Raw genomic sequence first — 16,222 nt, 5'->3', positions numbered from 1 at the left:
CACTCTACACTTGACTCTTGCTGTTTACCCTGGTTCCCAATAATAACATCAGTGCACTTCAGTCACGCTGTGTAGTGTCAGAATCACTGTGCCTGTTCCATTACCACCACCAAGCTTACTAAGTAAAGTTCAGGATTTTTTCTGTGGATCTTTTTGTCCTTAAACAAGGACCAAGGTTGTGTAGTCAGAGTGCTGAGTTCCCAACCTACTTGAATGGATTCTTTTCTATGTGGGTGTGACCTTGTTCCAATAAAACTAGATTCACCAAAACCAGCGGCAGCCTGGTGTAGCCTGGGGGCCATTGTGTGCACACCTCTTGTCCAGACTGTCATCCTAACAGAGCAGCTCCTGGTGCAGGGTAAGCAGCCGGCAAATAGCCGTGCCTGGACCATAGGGGCCGAGTGGGCAGGAATATCAGGCCTTCTGGGGCCCAGAGGAGGGGCATGACTGGGCCGGTTGTGCAGGGGGGCAGGGGGCCTTCTTCAGGGACAGGGGTAGAGGCCTCTTAGATGGTAAGGTGGTCCCCCCACTCCTGGGCCCCCCAGACTGGCCAGGTTTTAGAGGAGGGGTCCAGAAGTGAGAATGGGGAGCCATGGCCTGGAATTGGGGTGCCAGGTGGGCAGTGTTTCACCTGATCCTGGTTGGGAGGAGAGGAGAGCTTGATAAGCTGATAGCCTCCCCGGCTCTGGGCAAGCAAACACCCCATGTTTGGAAAACAAAATGAGATGCATGCTCGTCACCTCTGAACCCAGTGTCAGCCAGGGCTGGGCCTCACTGCCGCCTGCTCCCACCCAGGGGTGCTGTGCTCAGCTCCCTCCGCCCTCCTGGGGGACCCACAATGCCAGGGTGCCACCTACCCCTGCCCTGCGTGCCCAGGAGGCCCAGCCCCAGTGCCCCAGACCCGACTTCCTCCAGCAGGCTCCTGGTGCGGGGAGGGGTCCTGGCAGCCCAGGAGTAACTGAGGAGTGAGGGGCGGAGGCTGGAGCTGCCCCTGTTCACACCTATCGCTGCCCTCACCCCCACTCGCCTTACCATTGGACTTGGTAGCTTGGCACAGGCCTTGGGCAAAGCCCTTTGGGCCTGGAGACAGACGTGTTATGCCTCTGGAGAGATGAGCCTGGATGTCCACTGCTGACTTTTATTTTTTGCGGTATGTGGGCCTCTCCCGTTGCGGAGCATAGGCTCCGGACGCGCAGGCTCAGCGGCCATGGCTCACAGGCCCAACCGCTCCGCGGTATGTGGGATCCTCCCGGACCGGGGCACGAACCCGTGTCCCCTGCATCGGCAGGCGGACTCTCGACCACTGCGCTGCCAGGGAAGCCCTGACTTCTCTTTTAATGAGATTCTGACGGCAGCACGCGGACTGACTGGCTGCAGGTTCAGGTGCAGCTCTCCGTGGGCCCAGGTCTCGGTTGTAGTGCGGTTTGGCTTTTTCGGAGGCAGGAAATGCTTCTGACCTTCCTTCGGGAGCCGGGCAGGAGTCTGCTGCACGTGCATGAGCCTGCACACGTCTTCCTGTTGGTATCTATGTGTTTGTGCTTTCATGTGCAAATACGTGCGTGCCGGTTTTTGGAAAAGTCTGCAGACGAAGCACGTTGGGTGCCCCTTCCATCCCGCTGCCCCATCCGTTCGGCCATCTGCTCGTTGACGGCGGGCGTTGCGGGACTGCGGATCCGGCCTCAGGGTCTCATCTGTGATGGGGGTTGGTGGTTCCTCGGCTGGACTCTCCTAGCAAGGCCCCCCCCGGGGGGTGTCCTGTTGTAACCATGGGCTCGGCCTGGGTCTGAGCCTTTAGGAAAGCTGAATGCAGGCTGGTGCAGGAAGATAACCACCCCTCACCCCCGACAGCGGTTTCTTTCCTTGAAGGAGACCTCCTCTCCGGAAAGGAGCTGCCGACCAGCACTGCCGGGGCAGTGGGCAGTCGACTGCGGAGCAAAAGGCCAGAGACTTGGACGTTCTCCCCCTTGCCCTGCGCTGCACGGACTGAGCCCGGCTTTGTGGAGGCTGTGAGGGGGCCAGGCCTCTCCCCACATCCCAGGGCTGCCTGGCTGAGCCTCCAGCGCCCGGGCCTTCACCGGGGCACGGGAGGGGAGCCAAGGAAGGAGCAACAGAGACACTCCCCCAGGAGGTCCTAGTCTGAGCCCCCAGTCTGAGGGAGGAAATCGCTCCCTGCCCTCTGAGAGTGCCCGGCCTGATAGGCGACCCCCTCCTCACCACTGGAGCGCCCGCTTTGATGGAGATGAGGCAATCCTGCCCCAGAGGGAGCTGCAGCTTCTGCTCGAAGGGCCCCCCATCAGGGGTGAGCTGCGCGCTGGGACCCTGCCTCCCAAGAGCAGCCCGGGGCCCTTCCTCTGGGACCCTGCATTTTCCTGCCCACCCAGCCCATCCGTCAGGCCACCCCACCTGGACCGCAGAGCTCAGCCTGCAGGGACTGGCTCAGAAAAAGCCATTTCATCAGCCGTCTGACAGCCTTGCCCTCCACGGGGCCCTGTGTTCTCTCTTTTTTTTTTAAATTTATTTATTTTTGGCTGCGTTGAGTCTTTGTTGCTGTGCGCGGACTTCCCCAGTTGCGGCGGGCGGGGTCTACTCTTCCTTGCGGTGTGCGGGCTTCTCACTGCGGTGGCTTCTCTTGTTGTGAAGCACGGGCTCTAGGCGCACAGGTTTCAGTAGTTGCAGCATGTGGGCTCAGTAGTTGTGGCGCACAGACTCTAGAGCGCAGGCTCAGTAGTTGTGATGCACGGGCTTAGTGGCTCCGTGGCATGTGGGATCTTCCTAGACCAAGGCTCGAACCCTTGTCCCCTGCATTGGCAGGCGGGTTCTTAACCACTGCACCACCAGGGAAGCCTGGGCCCCGTGTTCTGATCGGAAGTGAGCACTGAATTCATTGGCTTGGCTCCCCATGGAGAGCCCCCTGCCCCATCTTCTTTATCTTGGTGGGAAACCTCCAGTGATTTGAACCGGGATGGAGTTGGGGTTGAGCCGGGGCTGGCGTGACAGCGGCAAAAGAAACCGAGTCCTTTTATTGCCACTTGTCACTGGCTAAGCCCACGCGAGGCCCAGAATTCCAGCCTGCTGCCACACAGCCCTCGAACTGAACTTCTTTCAAAGGTGAACCTGAACTTGTCACTTAACCAGGCTCAGCCCCCTCCCGCACTTGAATACAATCTAAACTCTTCGCCGTGCACTTCAGGGCTGCCGGGTGTGATCTGGCCCCTGACCCCCTCTCCCACCTCTGTCTTGCCACCGTGCTCCCCAACACTGACCACCTTTCTGTTTCTCAAACACGGCAAGGTCATTCCTGCCCCAGGGCTCTTGCACTTGCTGTACGCTTTGCCTGACGTGCTCTCCCCTCCCCCATCCCACATCCCAGATCTGATTCCTTCACGTTTTTATTGTCTCTGACAAATACTACCTCCTAGAGAGACTTTCTCTGGTCACCCAATCTTATTGGCACCCAGTATTTTTCCCAGTATTTTACCGTTGGGAGTAATCTTTATTTGTTTTAACTGTGTGGGCCCCTTGTTTATCTTGTTCATCACTATATTCCCAGCACCTAGACCCACGCCAGGAATATCGTAGGGGCTCAAGAACGTCTGTTGGATGAATGAGGCCGTATTAGGAACTGGGTTTGTGCTAAGCTCTCCCTCACCCAGGAGTCCCTATAACTCTCATGACAACCTCCATCTACAAATGGGGAGACTGAGGCCCAGACCTGGGAAGTTATTGAGGAAATGAGGTTTAACCGCAGGCCTGATTCCACACTGATGTTCTGGCCAACACCTCCTGCTGTCCTGGGCTTCCACCCAAGATCTGCTCTTTATAGGAAAAAAAAAAAAAAAAAAGGAATATCAGACAATTGGAAAGGAGGAAAATCAGCAGGTACGGCCCTGGAATAATCCTCAGTGCGCAGGTTTCACCTCTCCTGCCCCTTCCCCTCCCCCAGTGTTGAATGTGGCCTTTTGCTTTTGTTTCTTTTTGCAATTACTGCTGTAACATTCACATTCTTCTGCGTTCACCACACAGTCTCTGTAAACATGACGTTGAATAGATGTAGGACAGTCCACCGGGTGGATGCACCAGAGTTACCTGACTGTCCCCAGTGCTTGGGCCTCTATCTAGCCTGGTGCGCTGGGGTTGTCGATGTTTAAGTAACAACTCAATGTCGTGGCTGGAATTCAAGCATCCATCCATTCGCTCTTTGACCAGATTTCACTGTGCTCTGGGCCCTATGCTGAACAGGGAGGGTGTTGACGGGCCTGAGGCTCAGGGTCTGTCCTTGGAGTTCATGGACTGGTGTGGGAGGCAGCCGAGCAGGGCCAGAGTGGAGTAGATGTTGTCAGGCTGGAATGTGGCAGGCAGAGGAAGTGGCCGGTGCAAGGGTGGCTGGAGTGGGCTTCACGGGTGAGGATGGTGAAAAGCTTTTCCCGGGAGGGCAGTGGGTGGTGCACACTGCAGACAGGCCATCTCGAGGGCAGAGGCATGGCCACATAGCTCATCCTGAGCACCCTCCAGGCCCGGGCTCTGCTTGGCCTGGAGCATAGGGTGCCTGCCAAGAGAGGTGGGAGTTGGGGCAGAGCTGCGGCCTGGAAAGCCCACTAAGGAGCTTAGACTTTCTCCGGCAGTAGATGGGAAGCCTGATGTCTATCTCCTCTCTTTGTAAGAGTTTTTTTTTTTTCTTAAATTAATTAATTAATTTATTTTTGGCTGTGTTGGGTCTCTGTTGCTGCACACGGGCTTTCTCTAGTTGCGGTGAGCGGGGGCCACTCTTCGTTGCTGTGTGCGGGCTTCTCATCGTGGTGGCTTCTCTTGTTGTGGAGCACGGGCTCTAGGCGCGCGGGCGTTAGTAGTTGTGGCTCGTGGGCTCTAGAGCGCAGGCTCAGTAGTTGTGGCACACGGGCTTAGTTGCTATGCACCACATGGGATCTTCCCGGACCAGGGCTCAAACCCGTGTCTCCCTGCATTGGCAGGCGGATTCTTAACCACTGTTTCACCAGGGAAGCCCTTTTTTATTAAAGATCAAAATTTTATTTAAAACTGTAAAAAAAAAAAATCAAATAGCATGTAATGGTTTATCTGGAAAGGCCCTTCCTACTCCCCGTCTCCAGTCCTGCTTCCTGGAAGAAAATACTTTCACCTGTTCTGTTTTTAATCCACCGGCACTTTTCCTGTGACTCAGTTGTGTGCTCCACTGTTTCTGGGTTTATCAGTTTTTGGACATAATGTCTTGCCTCCCTGCAGTGAAGACGTGGGTTTGGCTCACACCACCACCTGCCTTCCCCGAGAGTTCTGTTCTGTTGGTGCCTTCAGACCTTTAGATAATATACGTAAGCTGTCGCTTCCTCTTCCGTAGACTTGCAGCTCTGTCTTTCCCTTGCATCCGCGTCATGGTAGAGCCTGGTGTGCGCTTGTCTTGCCTTGCTCCACGTTCGGTGCTGTCACATGGGTAGCTTGAGATGGGCCATGTTAGAAGTATTTACACCACGGGAATCAGCAGACACAACACACCAGGATTCACCCCGCCCGTTGTTAAAATGTTTACCGACACAGCACTGCCGGGCTTCTGAGGTTTCTTCCCTCTGACTTGGGTTCAGGCAGAGGCCGGGTTAGCTTGGCTCCCAGAGGCTTGGCTGGCTGGCCCCGCCCAGCACTGACAGCCCTCCCTCTGTGCCGCAGCAAAGCTTCGAGGCACACCAGGACACGGCTGTGAGTGTGACACACATGGTAAAGGCGGGCAGTGGCGTCTGGATGGCCTTCTCCTCCGGCTCCTCCATCCGCCTCTTTCACACGGAGACGCTGGAGCATCTGCAGGAGATCAACATCGCCACCAGGACCACCTTCCTGCTGCCAGGTGAGGCTGCTGCTGGGCCGTCATGCCCTGCTGTCCTGGGGCTGTGAAGGGAGGGAGGGAGCAGACATCCGGGAAGCAGTTTCCACGGCCAGCCCAGCCCATCTCATTAACCCTTGAGGCAGCCTTTCGTCAGCCTTGAAAACTGGGCCTCCCTGAGGGGAAGCAGTGGGCTCAGGATTTGAACCCAGGCCTGTCCTTCCAAAGCCCTTCTGGCTGGCATCACAGCACAGCAGACGGGGGCTCGTGGGAAGTCAGGCTCTGAGCTCAGGGGACTCCCCCAAGTCAGGTGGCCGCTAAAAAGCCACGCTGGGCAGGAAGCCAGGCTCATCTATACCTCCTGCTCCTCAGGTTGACCAAAACCCCAATTCTGCCTCAAATCACCTTCAGAATAAGGCAAAGAGAAAGAGAGAAGGTCAACTAAGCGTCTCTTTCCTTAGAGGTTTCTATTTTTATTTTTTTATTATTATTATTTTTTGCGGTACACGGGCCTGTCACCGCTGTGGCCTCTTCCGCTGCGGAGCACAGGCTCTGGACGCGCAGGCTCAGCGGCCACGGCTCACGGGCCCAGCCGCTCCGTGGCACGTGGGATCTTCCTGGACCGGGGCACATATCCGTGTCCCCTGCATTGGCAGGCGGACTCTCAACCACTGCGCCACCAGGGAAGCCCTCCTTAGAGGTTTTTAAAGAAAGGCAATTGTCCCCCTTAGTTTACCTTCAGGTTTGGGGCAAGGGGAGGGTGAAGACCTTGGACATCGTCCCCTTGGGGCCCGTGCTTCCTCCTGCAGAGCTGTTTGTGAGACCCACGGAGAGGATTAAGATCTGAGCTCACCTAGCACCCCTGCTGCCACCCGGCATCTGCTGAGGCCTCCGTAGAATCGGCTCCAGGCATCTCCCCTACTGTCTGCTGCCCCAGTTGCTGCCCAGATCCCTGTGGGCTGTGCTGGGAGCCAGGGCAGACGTGTGCTCAGGGTCCATCCCTACCCCCAGTGGGCTTTAGAGCAGCCCTCAGGGCTAGCAGGCCTTGGCCTGTCTTGCCCTGACCCGGGGCTGGTCTGGGAGGGTGTGGGGAACGTCCTGTTCAAGCTTAGCCGACTGGGCTGGGTGCAGCAGCTGGGGGCACCGAAGGGCCCCAGGGCCAGGGAAACAGAGAGGCGTGGCAGGCTGAACCTGGAGCTGATGGTGAGAGGGGCTCAGCAGATGGGCCATGGCAGAGGCTGGAAGCGGCCAAGAGGGGTGGGGTGGGGGATGGTTACTAACAACAAGACCAACAACAGCAGCAATAGTACCTAGTAGCTGCCAGCCTGCCAGGAGCCCTACAGGGAGCTAGGTCCCAAGGGCTTTACGTACAGGATCTCACTGTCCCCATTTTACAGATGCAGAAACTGAGGTTTGTTCATCAGGGTAAAGTGGCCAGAGGCAGGACGGGGAGTCACATGAGGTCGGACTCAGTTCAGAGTCCCACTGGGCGTAACAGGGGAAGAGATGTTTTCAGAGGTGGCCAGAGTCCTGGCTTGGCCACTGTCGGGTCTTGGCAGGTCCCTTTGCTTCCTGGAGCCTCTGGTTCCTCTGTGGGATGGAAAGTGGCTCCTGGCTCAGGATAAATGGCGTCAGCCATGAGAAAACGCCTTGCCTAGGTCTGGGGCATCCATGAGGAGAATAAACGGCTTCCTAACCTGCTCCTGGGGTCTGGGGTAGGGGCTTGGGGGACCTATGTTATGGGTCCTTCCTCGCTCCCTCCCTCCCTCCCTCCCTCCCTTCCTTCCTTTTTTTTAGCTTTAGTTTCATTGTCTTTCATAGTATTTATATATGAGGTAAATCTATTTTAACTACAGTAAAAGTTTCTCAGTATCACAGAAATATTTCCACATTTATGCCGATAGCTAAGTTATTTCAAGCTAGTGGAACAGTGGAAGAAATAGATAATCTTATGGGCTTTTTGCATCTTCTCAGTCTATCTGTGGGGATGGTGGAGAGTAGAGAAAGAATCAGGTTGATCACGCAGTCAGAGGCAGGCTTTGTGGACAGAGCCACTGCAGGTGGAAACCCAGCAGGCTCCCGCTGCACAGCTCCGACCCCCTGTGGGTTTAAGATGCATTTTCACGTCCACTGTCTTGACTTGTTCTTTGCAGTTACCCTTCAAGAAGAAAGGACATTGGCTTTCATGAGCAGGTAAACGGAGGCCCAGGAGGTTAAACACCTGGCCTCAGGTCACTCCGCTGAGGGGCCAGAGCCAGGACCCGAATCACAGCTCTCTCACTGGGCGGCCTCCCCCTTCCCGGGCCTCCATTTCCCCATCTGTACAGCGAGGGCCGGAGATCTGAGTCGGAGCTCGTAGGGCAGACCAGAGCCCGGAGTTAGACAGGCCTTGCTGGGATCCTGGCTCTGCCGCCTTCCAGCTCTGTGACCGGGAGCAAATGGGGAGCCTCTCCCACCTTTCGTCCCCGCCTCTCAGGGCAGGTGTGGGCCTTACCTGAGGTGGTGAGGACAGCACCCCATGGTCCCCAGCTCCAGTGCGTGATGGTGTCGTCCACCATCGTTATCTTCATGGCAGTCCCTGCCCCTCATTGCACTGGTCCCCTTCCGCCGTGCATCACCCCCCAACCCGCCAGTCAGGGCCCCTCCCACCACATCGGCACAGACAGAAGCCACCTGTCCGCTTGCCTGACCTCCCGGAGCTGGGCCCTGGACACGTCAGAGTGGAGGCTGAGCTTCCTGTGTTCAGGGCTTCCCGAAGGTCCCGAGGAGTTACTGTCCTGGGCCTCCTTCCCCCAGGCCTGACCTTTCCTAACACTGGGGAGCCCGGGCCCCTGCTGGCCGGGACACCGTGAGCCCGAGGAGCCAGCTCTGGGTGGAGGGGGGCATCAGATCCACCCTACACTGTGCCCTGGCAGAAGGACAGAGCAGGATTCTTAAATTGTTTATTAGAGATATTTTTAAAAGACTTTTAGGTATTTTTTCTTCCCCATTCCACCAAATGAAATAATTGTGTAATTACTAATAAATTTGTTCCTCCTCTAAATGCGGATATGTTTTAAGGGCATGTTAAAAATTCATCACGCTTCCTTTCCCCGACCCCTTTCCTCCACTCGCGTCCCCAACTGGAATTAATGCATTTTTGAACCTAAACTCCCTCCTCCTCTTAACTAGACAGGTCATTAATAAAATGTTCTCTGAGAGCCTGAGCTTTTTAAAGTTGTATATCTCCAGATAGATGGCTTGGGTGAGTTGAACACTGCTGCATTAAGTCTCTGTGATAAAATATTTATCCACCATTAGACTTCCTTTTTTCCTTTCGTTCTGTTTGTGAAGGGCCTTGTTCTTTTCCTCGAGGCAGAGTGGGAGGAGGAAGGGCCTCGGAATGAGGTCTGCAGATGAAGTCATTTCTCCGTTCCGCCATCTCTTTTGGTTTCTCGCTGCCTTCCTTTCGTTTGCCAGGTTTCTGCAGTCCAGTGGGGGCCGAGGGGAGGCAGGGGCATCAGGAAATGGTCTCCTGCTGGTCCTGAGGCCCCAGGGCCCCTGGAAAAGGAGGGGAGGCATGTGAGATGGAACATTTGCCACTGCTCCCTCTCTTGGCTTTTATTATTTTTGTGGGTTTCTGGCTCTGATGGAGCTGATCCCAAGAGACTAGGTCCTTTTAATAATCACAAATATTGTCCTAATAGCCTCCATTTTTTGCTTATATATTATGGGCCAAGAGCTGTGCTCAACTGTGTGTATATATTATACGGCGTGTATAGACATATATATTTATATATATACTCCCTGTGTATATATACATATATAATATTGCTAATAATCATAAAATCGAGCAAGGGACATTTGTGATACTCATTGAACAGTGAGAGACAGTGGCTTGTTGCTTCACGCAGCTGGTAAGTGACAGCAACACCTGTGTCCTTACTCACTTCTCTGCTTTCATTCATTCATTCTCTCATTCACTCATTTACTCACAGGTCCTTTTAAAAAATATTTATTGAGGTACAGCTGATTTACAATATAAGTTTCTGGCGTACAACCTAGTGATTCACAATTTTTAAAGGTTTTACCCCATTTATAGTTGCTATGACATATTGGCTGTATTCCGTGTGTTGTACGATATATCCTTGTAGCATATTTATTTTATATCTGGTAGTTAGTACCTTCTAATCCCCTTCCTCTGTCCTGCCCCACCCCCGGTCCCTCTCCCTACTGGAAACCACTAGTTTGTTCTCTAGATCTGAACTCACAGGTCCTTTTCGAGTGTCTACCGTGAACCAGGGTATTCGGCCAGGAGCTGGGGAATCAACTTTGAGACACAGATAAGCTGCTGCCCTCAGGAAGCTTACATTTGGGAAGGCAAACAGTAACTGAGCAAAGGGAGAAATAGAGGAATTACAGACCTTGAGCAGAGCCAAGAAGAGAAGATAGGTGGTGACGTGAGAGGCTCGCAGACCGAGCCTCCTGCACTTTCTGATTTCATGAGGGCTGGAATCACCCACGGCTGGACTGTCCTCTGAGGCTGTCCTAGTGGTTGGGAGCCTACACTCTCTGAATTGATGAGGATGTGGGGAAGAGTCCCAGCTCCCCCAAACCCAGATACTGCTTGTGAAATAGCCCCTGACAAACTGGCTTTTTTCCCACTGTAGCTTCCATTTCCACATTGAATCAACACTAGGAATAAGACTCGCTGAGTTTGCATCACGTCGCCAGACTCCTATATCCCACTGCCTGCTGACAGCTCCACTTGGGTATCTAATGTGCATCTCAAACGACATCCAGTATTGAACTTGGACTCCTACTCCAAGCCTGCTCCTCCTTGGTCTCGGTCCACAGCACTGCCATGCACCCAGCTGCTTGAGACAAAAAACTCTGAGCTGTCCTTGATTCCTCTCCCCTCCCCCCTCCCCGTCAGTCTGTCAGCAGGTCTGTCTCTAACCTGTTGGTTTCTCACCATCTCCCTGCCACCACCGTGTCTCAGATGCCACCATCCCTGCCTTGCTCGTCTCCTTGCTCCCCCCATCACCCCAGTCCTCCGTCTCATTGCAGCTAACATGCTCCTCTAAAATCCGGGTGCGTCACTCCCCTGCTTAGACCTGCCAGTGGCACCGCATCACGCTCGGAATGAACAGTCAAAGCCCTAGCCCTGGCCCATCCACTCTTCTGACCCTCCCCCCGTTGTCTCGCAGAGCCCTCATCCCCAAGCTGCGCTGGCTCAGTCCTCCACAGACCGCGAGCTCATCTCGTCACAGGGCCTTTGCACGTGCCGCCTCCAGGACTTTTGCTTGGGTCTTGGCATGGCTGCCGCCTCCTTGTCGTTGGATGCAGCCTCCCCATTCCCCCCAGGAAGCAGAGGAAGGCACAAAACCCCGGCATCCTCCCACCCGCTCTCTGCCTCACTGCCCCGTTTCACTCCTCTGCCTAGGAGCTATATTCCTTGTTTCTGTTTGCTTTTCCTCTTTCCCCTCCCAGGGCTGCATTAGTACAGTAGCTACCATTAAAATTAAAATTAAAAGAAATTACAAACTCAGCCCCTCAGTCCCACTCGCCATATTTCAAGTGTCAGTAGCCATATGTGGCTAATGGTTACCAAATTGGACAGTGTGGTAGAGAGCCTTTCCATTATTGTAGAAAGTTCTAGAATGTTTGCTCCTTAGGAGCAGAACTTTGTGTGCGTGGTTCCCCCTGTGCCTCCAGCACCGAGTGCAGCGTCCTGCGCACAGTAGGTCCTGGGGATGTGCTGGGGTGCCGAGTGAATGGATGGGTGATGGTATAGACCAGTGTGTTAGGAAATGCTGTGTGAACCCCAAGATAGTAACCTTCCTTCTGGGGTGACCATGGAGCCACACCATTCTGCTCTGAGACTCTGCTCTGCAGAGGAAGCCCATACACCTACAGGTACGGAACTCAAGTAATTTGCTCGAGTAGAGAGGCAGTGAAAGCATCAGGCTGTAAGAAGCGACAGGCCTGAGCTCTGCTCCTCCCCACTCCCCACCCCGCACTCATCAGCTGGGTGACCTCTTTGGACCTTAATATCCTTGTCTGGAAAATGGGCACAGCATCTGGGTCTTGCGTACCTCTCAGCTGTCGCAAGGCTTATGTCAGGCTAGGGCAGGTATACGAAGTGCTTTGGAAACTGCAAAGCAGTATTCCACAAAGTGTGGTCCCAGGCCCAGCAGCATCGGTATCCTGGGAACTTGCTGGAAATGCAGTTTTGGGGCTCACCTCTGGGGTTGGCCCCTCAGTTATCAGCCCTCCTGGTGGTGCTGATGCATGCCCAGCTTGAGAACCCCCTGTTCTAAGCATCACTTCACGTCATGGCATGACTTTGAATTTGAGGAGAGAATAATCTTGTCCTTGGGCAGAAGAATTCAGGCCAGAAGTGAGACGGCCCTTTGGAGGGGCAGGAGTGGGCTCCCAGCCCCTCCGTCATGCCCATTCCCGTTGACCGGAATTGTTAGCAACGGAACAGCAGCGAGGATGGCAGACGGCCCCTACCTGTGAGTGCCATGTACCAGCCACTGGATTATGTAATTTACAATCATTGGCTCATTTACTCCTCAGGACAAGGCTTTGAAATATCATCATTGTCGCCTTTTGCAAGCGAGGGAACCATGCCACAGACAGGTTTTGTTTCTGGCCCCAGGACATGGAGCCAGGAAGTAGCAGAGCTGGGGTTTGAACCCAGCGCCTGGCCCCGCAGCCGTGCTCGCACTCACCACGCTGTGCAGCCCGTACTGTGCTTCCTCCCTGTGAAGAGCAGGGGGACCCGCCTTCCCTGCTATTGCTATTCTCACTAAAAGGAACAGACAGCCCCGGGGATAGCCGGATAAGAACTGATCTGGACTGACATCAGAAACATGCTAGCGCCTGGCGCTGAGTGCCCGTTTCACTGCTGGGACCAGGGGCTGCAGGGTACACTGCCCTCGCCAAAGGAAGGGCCCATGTGGGCAAGATGTTAAGCCCGGGCTGGAAACCAAGGGGCTGCAACAGACTGCCAACTCACCTGGACCCCTCCCCATGCATCCCGTCTGTGCCATCTGCTTCACCCTCAAACCCCCACTTTCCCAGGCCTCCCTTCACTCCCAAGCTGGCCAGCTGTGTCCCTGGCATGGGCGGCCCTTAGTGCACACCTTGTGCCAAGATAAGCCAGCCATGCTCACGTGGGCCAGTACCGTGGCCTTCCCTCATAGCATCCTCAAGGAAGCCCCACTTTACAGAGGAGGAAACTGAGGCTGCGTCGGGGGAGCCCTCAGCTGGGGGACCCAGGGGCCAGACCCCAGCCGGGTTAGCCTCCCAAGCCCCAGATCATAATCACAACCCTGTCTAGCTTCTTGCTTATCTCAGGAGAGGAGCCCAGACTGTGCCATTTTCTCACCTGCCGTGGCCCCCATCCACTGCCCCCCCCCCCCCCCCCCCCCCGCCAAGAGGATGTACCGCTCATGCTGGCTTCTCCCTCTGCAGGCCAGAAGCACCTGTGTGTCACCAGCCTCCTCATCTGCCAGGGTCTGCTCTGGGTGGGCACTGACCAGGGTGTCATTGTCCTGCTGCCTGTGCCTCGGCTGGAAGGCATCCCGAAGATCACAGGTGAGGCTCTGGGAGCCAGTGCTGCAGGGCCCAGGGAGTCAGCTACCTGCGGCCAGGGAAGGGTGGATCTTGTGCCCAGATGTTTGCGCTCTCTTCTGATATGGGGGTGGGGGTCCATTCTCTAACGTCCTCTGTCGTCGCAGGTGGCACTGTGGCTCAGTGGAATTAAATCACCTTGGCCTTGCAGTCTCCTTCTGAGTCTTCCTTCTGAGTCTCAGTTACCTAACCTAGCAATGGGCACAGTAGGCATATTGGCCAGATGGTTTGGGGATTGGCTGAGACACCTGACTCATGGTAGAGGATCTGCTGGGCCCCTTCTGCCCCCTCCCCACAGCAGCTTCAAAGTGTCCAGGCTCCAGTGGTAGAAATAACTGAGGGCTCCTGGGTCTGGGGATCCATGTGCAGCTGTGTTTGCATGGATTAGAGGGAGGGCTGCCCTGACTGTGGCACTGGGGTCCAGGATCAGGGAAGACCCCAGAGCTCTGGGCTCCTCTCTGCCTCTGTCCTGAGGGTGATGACGAAGTGGCCTCTTTCAGCTGCTGCTGGAGGGCAGGGCTGAGTGCAGTGGGAGGGAGAAGTCCTGAGGGACCAGCCCCAGGTGGAGCTCAACCTCTCTGCCAAAGAAGACTCTCTTCCTAAATTGTAAGATTTCCCATTTTCATGATTTTATCACATAGGTCAATCTGTTCATCCCAGGCTTGGTCCTGGGGTTGCAGGGGTGCGTTGGGCAGAGACCCTGCCCCCAAATGCTGAGAGTCTGGTAGGGGCAGCTTGTAGTCAGGGTAGCAGGTGCTGTGATGGCAGGTGTCCTGGAATCTGCAGGGCATAGAGACAGGAGTGATCATTTCTTCATGGCTGAAGGCAAGAAGGGTGCCCTGTGGAGGAGCTGAGCTGGGCTTCAAGGCTGAGCTAGAGTTAGGCGGATGGGAAAGGCTCTCTGGGCAGAGGCGATGGCTTGGGCAACAGCACAGAGATGTGAGGATGGCTCAGGCAGGGAGCTGCAGGTGCTTTCACACCGAGGTTCCCCATGTGGTTTATAAAGTCATTCGTGTTCCCCTGCTCCAGTTCTCCAAAGAAAGTAACCCTGGAGCATTGAGAGCCCTCCCCCAGACCCATGGCCTTCTGGGAAGATAACAACGTAGATTGCAGTAACCAAAAAAAAAAAACCCAAAAACCAAAAACAAACCCCAGAAATTCTCCAAGAGACCTGTTGGGTCTTTAAAACTCTGGGCCTTTGGGCCCCTTCTCTCTGCCCTCTTCCTGCAGGGAAAGGCATGGTCTCACTCAACGGTCACTGTGGGCCTGTGGCCTTTTTGGCCGTGGCCTCCAGCATCTTGGCCCCCGATATCCTGCGGAGTGACCAGGAGGAGGCCGAGGGGCCGCAAGCCGAGGAGGACAAGCCAGACGGTCAGGCTCACGAGCCAGCACCCGTGCCTGCGAGCCACGTGGGCCGCGAGCTGACCCGCAAGAAGGGCATCCTTCTGCAGTACCGCCTGCGTTCTACTGCCCACCTCCCGGGCCCACTGCTCTCCGTGCGGGAGCCGGAGCCCATGGACGGCTCAGCCCTGGAGCACAGTGAGGAGGACGGCTCCATCTACGAGATGGCTGATGACCCCGACGTCTGGGTGCGCAGCCGGCCCTGTGCCCGGGACGCCCACCGCAAGGAGATCTGCTCGGTGGCCATCATCTCCGGAGGGCAGGGCTACCGCAACTTCGGCGGCGCCCCGGGCGGCAGTGGGAAACCAGCCCTGTGTGGGGAGACGGACAGCGCCCTCCTCATCTGGCAGGTGCCCTTGACGCTATAGCCCCCACCCAGGCCACGCAGCCAAGCCAGGCTCTCGGCCTGCTGTGGACCCGCCCAGCGGTCCAGGGTCCCCAGGGAGCACTGGGTGGCAGTGCCTTCCAGGCACCTGCACGGCGCCATGCGGACGGGCCTGGAACTCTGGTAACTACCTGAGCAGGGCAGAGGAAAACCTCTTCCTTTTTAAGGAAAAAAAAAAAAAATTCAGAGTGTTTAGGGGAGTGGTTTGGGTTTGGGGAGAGGGAGGACACCTCTGGAGAAGATGGCCTTCTTTTTAAAAGCAAAAAACACAAAACCTCACAATTGCCTGGCAAGCCCAGTGCCTCTTGTCCAGGCCCGAGCGGGGCTCAGGGGCGGCCACGCACCCTTCCTGGAAGGGTGCGTGTGTGTGAGTGTATGAGAGTGTGTGGGCTGGTGTGTGAATATATATAAATACGTATATATGGTGTATATTATATGTGTATAAAGTCTGTACATATTGGAGCTCTGGGAGATGCTGGAATAAAAGGCAAGAATAACGTCAGTCCTTGGATTGAGGGTTGTTTTTTTGTTTTGTTTTGTTGTTTCGAGATGTGATGGGCGAAGAGACAGAGCAGCTGTCACTGGATAGGGGTTGTTCTGGAACCAGCAGGAAGGATCCAGGCCAGGCACCGCGAGAACAGGCCCTAGAACTGTGCTGTCTGGTGCAGTCGCCGTTGGTCACATGTAGCTGTTTAATTTTTTAATTAATTAAAATGAAATAAAATCACAGATTCAATTGTTCAGTCCCATTAGCCACATTTCTAGTGTGGCTCAAGGTGCCCAGGTGGTGAGTGCCAACCGCATTGAACAGCACAGGTACGACTGTTTCCATCACCCCAGAAAGTTCTCTTCTGCTCGGGGAGGGGCTCTTGGGAGTTTCTTTTCTGAAAGTTTTTGGAAGAGAAGGCTGGGCCCCAGCTCTGGAATGGTGTGGAGGCACAGGCCTTGGCATCCATCTGGCAAGCCTGGGAGGAAAAGAAACTGAAGGG

The 16,222-nt window shown here is 55.2% G+C and overlaps 1 protein-coding gene across 6 annotated transcripts in view; it reads left to right on the top strand.

Moving 5' to 3' along the window:
• ARHGEF10L (Rho guanine nucleotide exchange factor 10 like) overlaps positions 1-15,728 on the top strand; it is a gene marked incomplete at its 5' end in the record, with an annotated part of 146,836 nt that extends 131,108 nt beyond the window's left edge. For all 6 annotated transcript variants that reach the window (XM_082675294.1, XM_082675292.1, XM_082675293.1 and 3 more), the window contains 3 exons: positions 5,674-5,848; positions 13,289-13,411; positions 14,678-15,728. In XM_082675294.1, coding sequence (XP_082531420.1) covers positions 5,674-5,848; positions 13,289-13,411; positions 14,678-15,216 — 837 coding nt within the window. In that variant the 3' untranslated portion in view covers positions 15,217-15,728. The remainder of the gene's footprint in view (positions 1-5,673; positions 5,849-13,288; positions 13,412-14,677) is intronic.
• Between the last annotated feature and the right edge of the window lie 494 nt (positions 15,729-16,222).

The sequence above is a fragment of the Grampus griseus genome, assembly GCF_964374135.1.
Source record: "Grampus griseus genome assembly, chromosome: 1".
Taxonomy (NCBI): domain Eukaryota; kingdom Metazoa; phylum Chordata; class Mammalia; order Artiodactyla; family Delphinidae; genus Grampus; species Grampus griseus.
This window is presented reverse-complemented; position numbering and strand designations above follow the sequence as displayed.